This window comes from Carcharhinus amblyrhynchos, unplaced genomic scaffold (assembly GCF_965287045.1).
Source record: "Carcharhinus amblyrhynchos unplaced genomic scaffold, sCarAmb.v2.hapA scaffold_593, whole genome shotgun sequence".
In the NCBI taxonomy this organism is placed as follows: Eukaryota; Metazoa; Chordata; class Chondrichthyes; order Carcharhiniformes; family Carcharhinidae; genus Carcharhinus; species Carcharhinus amblyrhynchos.
Window position 1 is genome coordinate 84,586 of NW_027650333.1, and position 12,758 is coordinate 97,343.

A 12,758-nucleotide genomic window follows, 5' to 3' on the forward strand; every position below is an offset into this window, starting at 1 on the left:
CCAAGAAGACTTTGTTTTGCCTGTACCAAAGATGGCGGAGAACCTGGCGAGCAGGCGATAGGCGGCACTGCGCACTGCCAGTACCAAAGATGGCGGAGACAACGGCCAGTAGGCCAAAGACTAAGCTTTGTATAGCCAGTAGCAAAGATGGCCGAGAACATTGACAGAAGGCCAAAGCTGGCGCAGCGCACTGCCAGCACCAACGATGGCGGAGAGCACGACAAGTTTGCCAAAGGTGGCGCAGCGTACTGCCATGAGCAAAGATGGCGGAGACAACGCCCGGCAGGCCAACGATAGCGCAAGCGTATGGCCAGCAGCAAAGCACGACCAGTAATAAAGATGGAGGGGGGAAGTGCGTCATCGCCGACATGAAAAGTTGACCGCTGAACCGGATGGGAAAGGAGGTGGGAGTCAAAATGGAGGCGATTGTCAACGAGAACATCTCCCCGGAGGATCTGCTGGTAATAACAGGGTTATATATAATATAATATATATAAAAATATATATATATCTATATACAGAGACAGAGAGATTGATAATGGGAACATCTCCCCGGAGGATCTGCTGGTAATAACAGGGTTATATATAATATAATATATATAAAAATATATATACATCTATATACAGAGACAGAGAGATTGATAATGGGAACATCTCCCCGGAGGATCTGCTGGTAATAACAGGGTTATATATAATATAATATATAAAAATATATATACATCTATATACAGAGAGAGAGGGATTGTTAATAGGAACATCTCCCCAGGGGATCTACTGGTAATAACAGGGTTATATATAATATTATATATAAAAATATATATACATCTATATACAGAGAGAGGGACACGGAGAGAGAGAGAGAGAGATTGTTAATGGGAACATCTCCCCAGGGGATCTACTGATAATAACAGGGTTATATATAGTATAAAATATATATATATATCTATATACAGAGAGAGAGGGGGACAGAGGGAGTGAGAGAGATTGTTAATGGGAACATCTCCCCAGAGGATCTACTGGTAATAACAGAGTTATATATAACATAATATATATAAAAATATATATATATATCTATATACAGAGAGAGAGAGAGATTGTTAATGGGAACATCTTCCCGGGGGATCTACTGGTAATAACAGGGTTATATATAATATAATATATATAAAAATATATATACATCTATATACAGAGAGAGAGAGAGGGACAGGGAGAGAGAAAGATTGTTAATGGGAACATCTCCCCAGAGGATCTACTGGTAATAACAGGGTTATATATAATATAGTATATATAAAAATATATATATATCTGTATACAGAGACAGATTGTTAATGGGAACATCTCCCTGGAGGATCTACCGGTAATAACAGGGTTATATACAATATAATATACATAAAAATATATATATCTATATACAGAGAGAGAGATTGTTAATGGGAACATCTCCCCGGGGGATCTACTGGTAATAACAGGGTTATATACAATATAATATATATAAAAATATGTATGTCTATATACAGAGAAAGAGAAACAGAGAGAGAGATTGTTAATGGGAACATCTCCCCGGTGGATCTACTGGTAATAACAGGGTTATATATAATATAGTATATACAGAGAGGGGGGGAGAGAGAGTGAGAGGGAGGGGGGCATGGTCGGGGGAGAGAGAGAAAGGGAGAGGCGGGGGTGGGTGGGAGAGCGTGCAAGAGCGGGAAGAGAGAGTGGGCGGGCTTGGGGGAGGGAGAGAGAGAGAGGTGTGGAGGGAGGAATGGGGGGGAAGGGGTGGCACAGAGTGGGTGAGAGAGGTGAAGGGGCATGACGGAGGGTGAGAGACAGGTCTAGGGGAGGGAGTGAGAGAGGGGGAAAGGTGGATGAGGGAGGGTGAGAGACGGGTCGAGCGGAGGGAGTGAGACGGGAAAGGTGGATGAGGGAGGGTGAGAGACAGGTCTCGGGGGGGGGGGGGGAATGGGGCTGAGGGAGGGGGAAAGGGGGCGAGGGAGGGGGAAAGGTGGGCGAGGGAGGGGGAAAGGTGGGCGAGGGAGGGGAAAGGTGGGCGAGGGGGGGAAAGGTGGGCGAGGGGGGGGAAAGGTGGGGAGGGCGAGGGAGGGGGAAAGGTGGGCGAGGGGGGGAAAGTGGGCGAGGGGGGAAAGGTGGGCGAGGGCGAGGGGGGTGAAAGGTGGGCGAGGGCGAGGGGGGGAAAGGTGGGCGAGGGCGAGGGGGGAAAGGTGGGCGAGGGCGAGGGGGGAGGGGCGGGAGGGGGGGAAAGGTGGGCGAGGGGGGGAAAGGTGGGCGAGGGGGGAAAGGTGGGCGAGGGGGGAAAGGTGGGCGAGGGGGGAAAGGTGGGCGAGGGGGGGAAAGGTGGGCGAGGGGGGGAAAGGTGGGCGAGGGCGAGGGGGGGGGGAAAGGTGGGCGAGGGGGGAAAGGTGGGCGAGGGGGGGAAAGGTGGGCGAGGGCGAGGGGGGGAAAGGTGGGCGAGGGGGGAAAGGTGGGCGAGGGCGAGGGGGGAAAGGTGGGCGAGGGCGAGGGGGGGAAAGGTGGGCGAGGGCGAGGGGGGAAAGGTGGGCGAGGGCGAGGGGGGGAAAGGTGGGCGAGGGCGAGGGGGGGAAAGGTGGGCGAGGGCGAGGGGGGGAAAGGTGGGCGAGGGCGAGGGGGGAAAGGTGGGGCGAGGGCGAGGGGGGAAAGGTGGGCGAGGGCGAGGGGGGGAAAGGTGGGCGAGGGCGAGGGGGGGAAAGGTGGGCGAGGGCGAGGGGGGGAAGGTGGGCGAGGGCGAGGGGGGGAAAGGTGGGCGAGGGCGAGGGGGGAAAGGTGGGCGAGGGCGAGGGGGGGAAAGGTGGGCGAGGGCGAGGGGGGGAAGGTGGGCGAGGGCGAGGGGGGAAAGGTGGGCGAGGGCGAGGGGGGAAAGGTGGGCGAGGGCGAGGGGGGGAAAGGTGGGCGAGGGCGAGGGGGGGAAAGGTGGGCGAGGGCGGAGGGGGGGGAAAGGTGGGCGAGGGCGAGGGGGGGAAAGGTGGGCGAGGGCGAGGGGGGGAAAGGTGGGCGAGGGCGAGGGGGGAAAGGTGGGCGAGGGCGAGGGGGGAAAGGTGGGCGAGGGCGAGGGGGGGAAAGGTGGGCGAGGGCGAGGGGGGGAAAGGTGGGCGAGGGCGAGGGGGGGAAAGGTGGGCGAGGGCGAGGGGGAAAGGTGGGCGAGGGCGAGGGGGGGAAAGGTGGGCGAGGGCGAGGGGGGGAAAGGTGGGCGAGGGCGAGGGGGGGAAAGGTGGGCGAGGGCGAGGGGGGGAAAGGTGGGCGAGGGCGAGGGGGGGAAAGGTGGGCGAGGGCGAGGGGGGGAAAGGTGGGCGAGGGCGAGGGGGGGAAAGGTGGGCGAGGGCGAGGGGGGAAAGGTGGGCGTGGGCGAGGGAGGGGGAAAGGTGGGCGAGGGAGGGGGAAAGGTGGGCGAGGGAGGGGGGGGGAAAGGTGGGCGAGGGCGAGGGGGGGGAAAGGTGGGCGAGGGCGAGGGGGGGGAAAGGTGGGCGAGGGCGAGGGGGGGGGAAAGGTGGGCGAGGGCGAGGGGGGGGAAAGGTGGGCGAGGGGGGGGAAAGGTGGGCGAGGGGGGGGGAAAGGTGGGCGAGGGAGGGGGGGGGAAAGGTGGGCGAGGGAGGGGGGGGAAAGGTGGGCGAGGGAGGGGGGGGGAAAGGTGGGCGAGGGAGGGGGGGGGAAAGGTGGGCGAGGGAGGGGGGGGAAAGGGTGGGCGAGGGGGGGGGAAAGGTGGGCGAGGGAGGGGAAAGGTGGGCGAGGGAGGGGGAAAGGTGGGCGAGGGAGGGAGGGGGAGGGGGAAAGGTGGGCGAGGAGGGGGGGAGGGGAAAGGTGGGAGGGGGAGGGGGAAAGGTGGGTCTCGGGGAGTGGAGGGAGATGGGGAAAGGGAGGGTGAGAGACGGGTCTAGGGGATCGGGGGGGTGAGAGACGGGTTCTAGGGGATTGGGGGGGGCGGTGAGAGACAGGTCTCGGGGAGCCGGAAGCGGGGGGGTGAGAGTTTGTTTTGACGGTGTTCTCGTGGTGTATCGACAGAAGTTTGAACGGAAATACAATGCGGAGCTGAAGCAGGGTTCCCTATCCAAGGCCACCCAGTTTGAGTACGCCTGGTGCCTGATTCGCAGTAAATACTCAGCTGATATCGTCAAAGGAGTTGTTATACTGGAGGGTGAGTAACACTGGGGGCAGTGAGTAACACTGTGGGGGGGTGAGTAACACTGTGGGGGTGAGTAACACTGTGGGGGGGTGAGTAACACTGTGGGGGGGTGAGTAACACTGTGGGGGGGTGAGTAACACTGTGGGGGGGTGAGTAACACTGTGGGGGGGTGAGTAACACTGTGGGGGGGTGAGTAACACTGGGGGCAGTGAGGAACACTGTGGGGGGGTTGAGTAACACTGGGGGCAGTGAGTAACACGGTGGGGGGGGTGAGTAACACTGTGGGGGGTGGGGGGTGAGTGAGTAACACTGGGGGGGGTGAGTGAGTAACACTGGGGGGTGGGGGGTGAGTGAGTAACACTGGGGGGGGGGGTGAGTGAGTAACACTGGGGGGTGGGGGGTGAGTGAGTAACACGGTGGGGGGTGAGTGAGTAACACCCAGATCACACCCCCCTCGTACTGGAGGGTGAGTCATTAGGAACACAGTAGGGTCTGGGGAGTGTGGGAGGGGGCAGAGTGGTGTCAGGGGAAGGAGCTAGTGGTGTTGGTGGCGGGGGAGGAGCAGGGAGGGGTGTGTTGGAATGGGCTCCGGGGAGGGGAGTGGGTCTGGGTGGGAGGGGGGTGGGGAGGTGCGGTCGCTTTCGGAGTGGGGTCCGCAGGGAGGGGGAGGGGATCGGAGCAGGGTCCGGATGGAGGGTGTCGGGGAGGGGGGGGACACAGAGTGAAGTCCAAAGGGAGTTTATGGTGGGGGTCAGTTGGGTGGGCTGGGGGGGTGTTTTGTATGGTATCCGTGAAGATTCTGTGGGGTATTGGAAACATTGTTTCACCCAGTGGGATCTGGGGATGGGGAACGTCCTGTCCAGGGAGGGAGTGGGGGGTTGGGGGATGGGGAACGTCCTGTCCAGAGAGAGAGTGGGGGCCTGGGGATGGGGAACGTCCTGTCCAGGGAGAGAGTGGGGGTTTGGGGATGGGGAACGTCCTGTCCAGGGAGGGAGTGGGGGGTTGGGGATGGGGAACGTCCTGTCCAGGAGAGAGTGGGGGGTTGGGGATGGGGAACGTCCTGTCCAGAGAGAGAGTGGGGGCCTGGGGATGGGGAACGTCCTGTCCAGGAGAGAGTGGGGGTTTGGGGATGGGGAACGTCCTGTCCAGGGAGGGAGTGGGGGGTTGGGGGATGGGGAACGTCCTGTCCAGGGAGGGAGTGGGGGGTTGGGGATGGGGAACGTCCTGTCCAGGGAGGGAGTGGGGGGCTGGGATGGGGAACGTCCTGTCCAGGAGAGAGTGGGGGTTGGGGATGGGGAACGTCCTGTCCAGAGAGAGAGTGGGGGCCTGGGGATGGGGAACGTCCTGTCCAGGGAGGGAGTGGGGGGCTGGGGATGGGGAACGTCCTGTCCAGGGAGGGAGTGGGGGGTTGGGGATGGGGAACGTCCTGTCCAGAGAGAGAGTGGGGGCCTGGGGATGGGGAACGTCCTGTCCAGGGAGGGAGTGGGGGGTTGGGGATGGGGAACGTCCTGTCCAGGGAGAGAGTGGTGGGTTGGGGATGGGGAACGTCCTGTCCAGGGAGGGAGTGGGGGGTTGGGGATGGGGAACGTCCTGTCCAGGGAGGGAGTGGGGGGCTGGGGATGGGAACGTCCTGTCCAGGGAGGGAGTGGGGGGCTGGGATGGGGAACGTCCTGTCCAGGGAGGGAGTGGGGGGTTGGGGATGGGGAACGTCCTGTCCAGAGAGAGAGTGGGGGCCTGGGGATGGGGAACGTCCTGTCCAGGGAGGGAGTGGGGGGTTGGGGATGGGGAACGTCCTGTCCAGGGAGGGAGTGGGGGGTTGGGGATGGGGAACGTCCTGTCCAGGGAGGGAGTGGGGGGCTGGGGATGGGGAACGTCCTGTCCAGGGAGAGAGTGGGGGTTTGGGGATGGGGAACGTCCTGTCCAGGGAGGGAGTGGGGGGTTGGGGATGGGGAACGTCCTGTCCAGGGGAGGGAGTGGGGGGCTGGGGATGGGGAACGTCCTGTCCAGGGAGGGAGTGGGGGGTTGGGGATGGGGAACGTCCTGTCCAGGGAGGGAGTGGGGGGTTGGGGATGGGGAACGTCCTGTCCAGGGAGGGAGTGGGGGGCTGGGGATGGGGAATGTCCTGTCCAGGGAGGGAGTGGGGGGTTGGGGATGGGGAAACGTCCTGTCCAGGGAGGGAGTGGGGGTTGGGGATGGGGAAACGTCCTGTCCAGGGAGGGAGTGGGGGGTTGGGGATGGGGAAACGTCCTGTCCAGGGAGGGAGTGGGGGGCTGGGAATGGGGAACGTCCTGTCCAGGGAGGGAGTGGGGGGTTGGGGATGGGGAACGTCCTGTCCAGGGAGGGAGTGGGGGATGGGGAACGTCCTGTCCAGGGAGGGAGTGGGGGATGGGGAACGTCCTGTCCAGGGAGGGAGTGGGGGATGGGGAACGTCCTGTCCAGGGAGGGAGTGGGGGGTGGGAAATCTGAGAAGCTTTAAAAACCTGTGGATCTGGGAATGTGCCCGTGTTGGGGGAATGGGGTGGGAGTTACTGATGGTGCCGAGCGGTTTGGGGGTTGTTGGGGGGGGGGGGGTGCCGTCTGACTCTCCGACTGACTTTGATTCTGCAATTCTCTCTCTTGCCTCGTTCCCTCTGCCTCGGCACTGCTCCCTCCCCCTCCGTGAACAGAGTTGTACCCCACTGCCTCAAAGGAAGAGCAGCGTGATTATATCTTCTACCTGGCCGTGGGGAATTACCGGCTCAAGGTCAGTGTGTGAAATATCCAGCTCCCCGCCCGGAAAATTCACCCACCGGCGGGGGGGGGGGGGCGGGGGGGGGGAGGGGGGGGGGGCGGGGGGGGAGGGGGGGGGGGGGGGAGGGGGGGAGGGGGGGGGGGGAGAGGGGGGCGGGGGGGGGGGGGGAGGGGGGGGGAGAGGGGGGCGGGGGGGGGGAGAGGGGGGCGGGGGGGGGGGGGAGGGGGGGGAGGGGGGGGGAGAGGGGGGGCGGGGGGGGGGGAGGGGGGAGAGGGGGGCGGGGGGGGGGGAGGGGGGGAGGGGGGGGGGGGAGAGGGGGCGGGGGGGGGGGGGAGAGGGGGGCGGGGGGGGGGGGAGGGGGGGAGGGGGGGGGAGAGGGGGCGGGGGGGGGGGGAGGGGGGAGAGGGGGCGGGGGGGGGGGGGGAGGGGGGGGAGGGGGGGGGGGGAGAGGGGGGCGGGGGGGGGGGGAGAGGGGGCGGGGGGGGGAGAGGGGGCGGGGGGGGAGGGGGGGGAGAGGGGGGCGGGAGGGGGGGGGGAGAGGGGGGCGGGGGGGGGGGGAGGGGGGGGGGGAGAGGGGGCGGGGGGGGGGAGAGGGGGGCGGGGAGGGGGGGAGAGGGGGGCGGGGGGGGGGGAGAGGGGGGCGGGGGGGGGAGGGGCTGGGGGGAGAGGGGGGCGGGGGGGGGGAGGGGCTGGGGGGAGAGGGGGGCGGGGGGGGGGGAGAGGGGGGCGGGGGGGGAGGGGCTGGGGGGAGAGGGGGGCGGGGGGGGGGGGAGGGGCTGGGGGGAGAGGGGGGCGGGGGGGGGGGGAGGGGGCGGGGGGGAAGGGGGAGGGGGGTGGGGGGGGAGAGGGGGCGGGGGGGGGAGAGGGGGAGAGGGGGGGCGGGGGGGGAGAGGGGGAGGGGGGAGAGGGGGGGCGGGGGGGGGGAGAGGGGGAGGGGGGGCGGGGGGGGAGAGGGGGAGGGGGGGTGGGGGGAGAGGGGGGCGGGGGGGTGGGGGGGGAGAGGGGGAGGGGGGGGAGAGGGGGAGAGGGGGGCCGGGGGGGGAGAGGGGGAGGGGGGGTGGAGGGGGGAGGGGGGGAGGGGGGGGGGGAGGGGAGGGGGGAGGAAGGGGGGGAGCGGCTCCTTCACCCCACTGTGGGGGGGGGGGGGGATCCGGCTGGGGTGACGGGGTGTGGGGGGGGGATCCGGCTGGATTGGCTGCTCCTCCCCCCTCCCCCCCAGTATCCGGCTGTGACGGGTTTCCCCCCCCCCCCCAGTATCCGGCTGTGACAGGTTTCCCCCCCCAGTATCCGGCTGTGACGGGTTTCCCCCTCCCCCCCCCCCCCAGTATCCGGCTGTAACGGGTTTCCCCCCCCCCCCCCCGGATCTGGCTGTGACGGGTTTCTGTATATTTCAGGAATACGAGAAAGCTCTGAAGTTTATCCGGACCATGTTAAAGAACGAACCAACCAATCAGCAAGGCCTGGAGCTGGAGAAACTCATCGATAAAAAGATGCAGCGAGGTGAGGGGGCGAGGGGCACTGGGGGGGTGGGGGGGGGAGAGCACCAGGGGCGAGGGGCACCGGGGGGGGGGGGGGGGGAGCACCAGGGGCGAGGGGCACCGGGGGGGGGGGGGGGGGGGGGGGGAGCACCAGGGGCGAGGGGCACCGGTGGGGCGGGGGGGAGAGCGCCGGGGGCGAGGGGCACCGGTGGGGCGGGGGGGAGAGTGCCGGGGGGGCGAGGGGCACCGGTGTGGGGGTGGGGAGAGCACCGGGGGCGAGGGGCACCGGTGTGGGGGTGGGGAAGAGCACCGGGGGCGAGGGGCACCGGTGGGTCGGGGGGAGAGCACCGGGGGCGAGGGGCACCGGTGGGTCGGGGGGAGAGCACCGGGGGCGAGGGGCACCGGTGGGTCGGGGGGAGAGCACCGGGGGCGAGGGGCACCGGTGGGTCGGGGGGGAGAGCACCTTGGGCGAGGGGCACCGGTGGGTCGGGGGGAGAGCACCGGGGGCGAGGGGCACCGGTGGGTCGGGGGGGAGAGCACCGGGGGCGAGGGGCACCGGTGGGTCGGGGGGAGAGCACCGGGGGCGAGGGGCACCGGTGGGTCGGGGGGAGAGCACCGGGGGCGAGGGGCACCGGTGGGTCGGGGGGGAGAGCACCGGGGGCGAGGGGCACCGGTGGGTCGGGGGGAGAGCACCGGGGGCGAGGGGCACCGGTTGGGGGGGGGGAGAGCACCGGGGGCGAGGGGAGGGGGGTGGGCGAGCACCAGGGGCGAGGGGGGGTTGGGTGAGGGGGGGGCGAGCGGGGTGGGTGAGGGGGGCGGGCCACCGGGGTTGAGGGGGGGTTGGGTGAGGGGGGTGGGTGAGCACCGGGGCGAGTGGGGTGGGTGAGGAGGGGGCAGGGGCAGTGGGGTGAGGGGTGGGGCGCCTCTATCGAGTGCCCCTGAGCCTCATTGAGCCTCCTGCTTGCAAGTTGGGGGGCAGGGTGTGGGGAATGCACCATCACAAGATCCCCTCCCCCCGCCACGAGGCCGCGGTGCTGACCCGCCACGAGGCCGCGGTGCTGACCCGCCACGAGGCTGCGGTGCTGACCCACTGTTTCTTGGTCTTCACAGACGGGTTGCTGGGAATGGCTATCGTTGGCGGTGCCATCGTTGGACTGGCGGGAATGGCAGGACTGATCGGATTAGCAGTCAGCAAGGGAAAGTCGTGACCCTTGGCCGCGGAGATTGCACCGATTCAGTCGCTGAAGTTTAATCAGTGTCTCCGACTTTAACACAGAAACCAAATCCGGATGATGTGCCTGACACCAGCGTTGTGTGTCCAAGCCTGGAGGACTATGATGGTGGTTCTAATATTCTAATATTCGCTCTCCAAACTACTGAGAAATTCCCAATCAAACTGGACTAATCATTGTACATACTGCTTTCTAAATAATAAACACCAGAGGTAACTGCTGAGTTTGGGCAAATGTGTCCGTGTGAGAATCTCCCTCCCCTCCAATCAAACACTCCCAGGACAGGTACGGCACGGGGTTAGATACAGAGTAAAGCTCCCTCTACACTGTCCCCCCATCAAACACTCCCAGGACAGGGACAGCACGGGGTTAGATACAGAGTAAAGCTCCCTCTGCAGAGTGAAAGGTTTGGAGGAATGGGCATAGGTGGTATTGTTAACTGAGAGATCACAGAGATTGCCCTTTCATCTTGTTGAGTCTCTATGCTGACCCTATGGTAGAGCGATCATCCTTCTCACTTCACTGCCCTGTCACCCTCCTACTCCAGTTTAGTTTCTGTTGCCTGTATAATCCTCTTCCAGATCCGAGCAGAGTCAGCCTCTGCTAGGCTCTCGGGCAGTGCATCCCAGATCCTAACCACTCTCCGCTTTCAGAGGATTTCCTCGTGCTGTCCTTACTCCTTTCACCCCTCACCTTAGCTCTGTGCCCTCGCGTTTTGAATCCTTCCACCAATGGGAACAGTGTCTCCCTCTCGACCCTGTCCAGAACCCTTCGTAATTTCCAACACCTTATCAAACCTCTTCTTAACCTCCCCTAAAGAGGTCGGCCCTCAGTGTCCCCAAGCTATCCACTGAACTGGACTTCCTCATCCCTAGAACCATTCTCATGGATCATTTTTGCACCATGGCGAACTTTGACCCAGAAGCAGTAATGAATATTGGTCATTTTAAGATGTATAGGAAATCTGCAGTTGGTTTTAAGCATGTTCGGAAACAGCTATTAAGAGTTGCAACAGTTGTATAATTAATGTTGGTCCGTTTGACTTGTGACCCTTGACCTGGAAGCAGTACCCACAAGGCGGAAGTTAAGGCACCGTGTGACCAATTGGCAATGGAAAACTGAAGACATTCAGCACATAGATGCAGACACACAGAAGACAAGTGGAAAGTTGCTGATGTAAAGAGCAAAGCAGCTGCAGAGGGGGAGAACAGAGAAGGCACATTTGTGAGGAGTTGTGTGTCACTCAAGGGAACAGAAAGCGGAAGACAGCGTTAGAATAAATGATGGCGATTGAGACAGTTCCACTAATACCCATCGTTTTTGTTTTTGCCAGAGCTGATTTAATGAAGTTTATTAAATGAGACAGAGTCCCGAAAGGATCTGGATCATCAAAGCTGTTGTTAATGCTAGCTGAGGAAGTCGGTTTCAGGTGACAACTTGTCCAGGGAACTGGGAAAGAGCGGTATTAAACGTTCAGATCTCTGAGTGAGAATGTGGAGTTGGCCAGACTGTGAGATTGGTGTCACGTTGTGTGGGGAGTGATGTGAATGCTTGTGATTTTTTTGTTGCATTTGTTAATTCAATGTGTGATTTATCGGTCGTTACTAACTGTGATTTCCCCCCCGTTAATTCATGTGTAATTTACCTAGATTCTAATTCTGGTTAAAGCTATGAAAAGTCAAATCTTGTTTGCAAGTTTTTTTTGTTTAATTTGGGGGTTATTTTCGTTCTGGGGGGATTCTTCCAAAGCCTACTTGCCCCGTTCCAATAACACATTCGCTCGGAGTTGATCGCGTTGTGGTCCAAACGGGAATTTGTAACGGCTCTTCGCAAGTTCCTTCCTCTTAGAGAACCGTAACATCCCGGTAGTGCAGAGGGAGGCCATTCTGCCCATCGAGGCAGCACTGACTCTCTGAAAGAGCATCCTATTAGGGTCTCCCCTCTGCCCGATCCCCGTAACTATGGCCCCGTTTGCTATGGCCAGTCTACCGAACCGATACATCTTTGGACTGCGAGGGATAATCCACCTAACCAGCACAACCTTGGACACTAAGGGACAATTTAGCACGGCCAATCCACCCTAACCTACACATCTTTGGACACTGAAGGACAATTTAGCATGGCCAATCCACCCTAACCTACACATCTTTGGACACTGAGGGACAATTTAGCACGGCCAATCCACCCTAACCTACACATCTTTGGACACTGAGGGACAATTTAGCACGGCCAATCCACCCTAACCTACACATCTTTGGACATAAGAACATAAGAAATAGGAGCAGGAGTCGGCCATCCAGCCCCTCAAGCCTGCCCCGCCATTCAATAAGATCATGGCTGATCTGCCGTGGCTCAGTTCCACATTCCCGCCCTCTCCCCATAACCCTTAATCCCCTCGCTTATCAGAAACCCATCAACCCACGTCTTAAAATATTCAGCGAGGCAGCCTCCACCACTTCAACGGGCAGAGAATTCCAGATATTCACCACCCTTTGAGTGAAGAAGTCCTCAACTCCGTTCTAAACCGCACCCGCACCCCCCCCCCCCCCCTTTATCTTGAGGCTGTGCCCTCTAGTCCTACTGTCCTTTCTGAGCAGGAAGAGCCTCTCCACCTCTATCCTATCCATCCCATTCATCATCTTATACGTCTCAATGAGATCTCCCCCTCATTCTTCTAAACTCTAACGAGTACAAGCCTAGTTTATTCAGCCTCTCCTCATAGCTCAACCCCCTCAACTCCGGCATCACTAAGGGCAATTTAGCATGGCGAATCCACCCTAACCTACACATCTTTGGACACTAAGGGACAATTTAGCATAGCCAATACACCCTAACCTACACATCTTTGGACACTAAGGGACAATTTTAGCATAGCCAATACACCCTAACCTACACATCTTTGGACACTAAGGGACAATTTAGCATGGCCAATCCACCTAACCCGCACAACTGTGTACATGCTACGGTGCAGAGGGACCTAGGGGTCCTTGTGCACGAGTCACAAAAACCCAGTCTGCAGGTGCAGCAAGAAGGCGAATGGATGCTGGCCTTCACAGTGAGGGGGATAGAATATAAAAGCAGGAAGGTCTTGCTGCAACTGTACAGGGCACTGGTGAGGCCGCAGCTGGAGTACTGTGTGCAGTTTTGGTCGCCGCACTTGCGCA

At 61.6% G+C, this 12,758-nt stretch overlaps 1 protein-coding gene across 1 annotated transcript; it reads left to right on the forward strand.

Moving 5' to 3' along the window:
- The first annotated feature begins 394 nt into the window (after positions 1–394).
- Positions 395–9,815, forward strand: fis1 (fission, mitochondrial 1). Its single transcript, XM_080184172.1, has 5 exons — positions 395–461; positions 4,033–4,165; positions 6,820–6,896; positions 8,279–8,384; positions 9,473–9,815. The coding sequence occupies exons 1-5, from the start codon at positions 417–419 to the stop codon at positions 9,568–9,570; spliced, it is 459 nt and encodes a 152-aa protein (XP_080040298.1). The 5' UTR covers positions 395–416; the 3' UTR covers positions 9,571–9,815.
- Positions 9,816–12,758: the final 2,943 nt, after the last annotated feature.

Excerpts from the sequence above, each read along its gene's own strand:
- fis1 (XM_080184172.1), top strand. The coding sequence starts at position 417 with ATGGAGGCGATTGTCAACGAGAACATCTCCCCGGAGGATCTGCTG. Across the intron at positions 462-4,032 it reads TCTCCCCGGAGGATCTGCTG|AAGTTTGAACGGAAATACAA; the intron begins GTAATAACAGGG and ends GTGTATCGACAG. Across the intron at positions 8,385-9,472 it reads CGATAAAAAGATGCAGCGAG|ACGGGTTGCTGGGAATGGCT; the intron begins GTGAGGGGGCGA and ends TGGTCTTCACAG.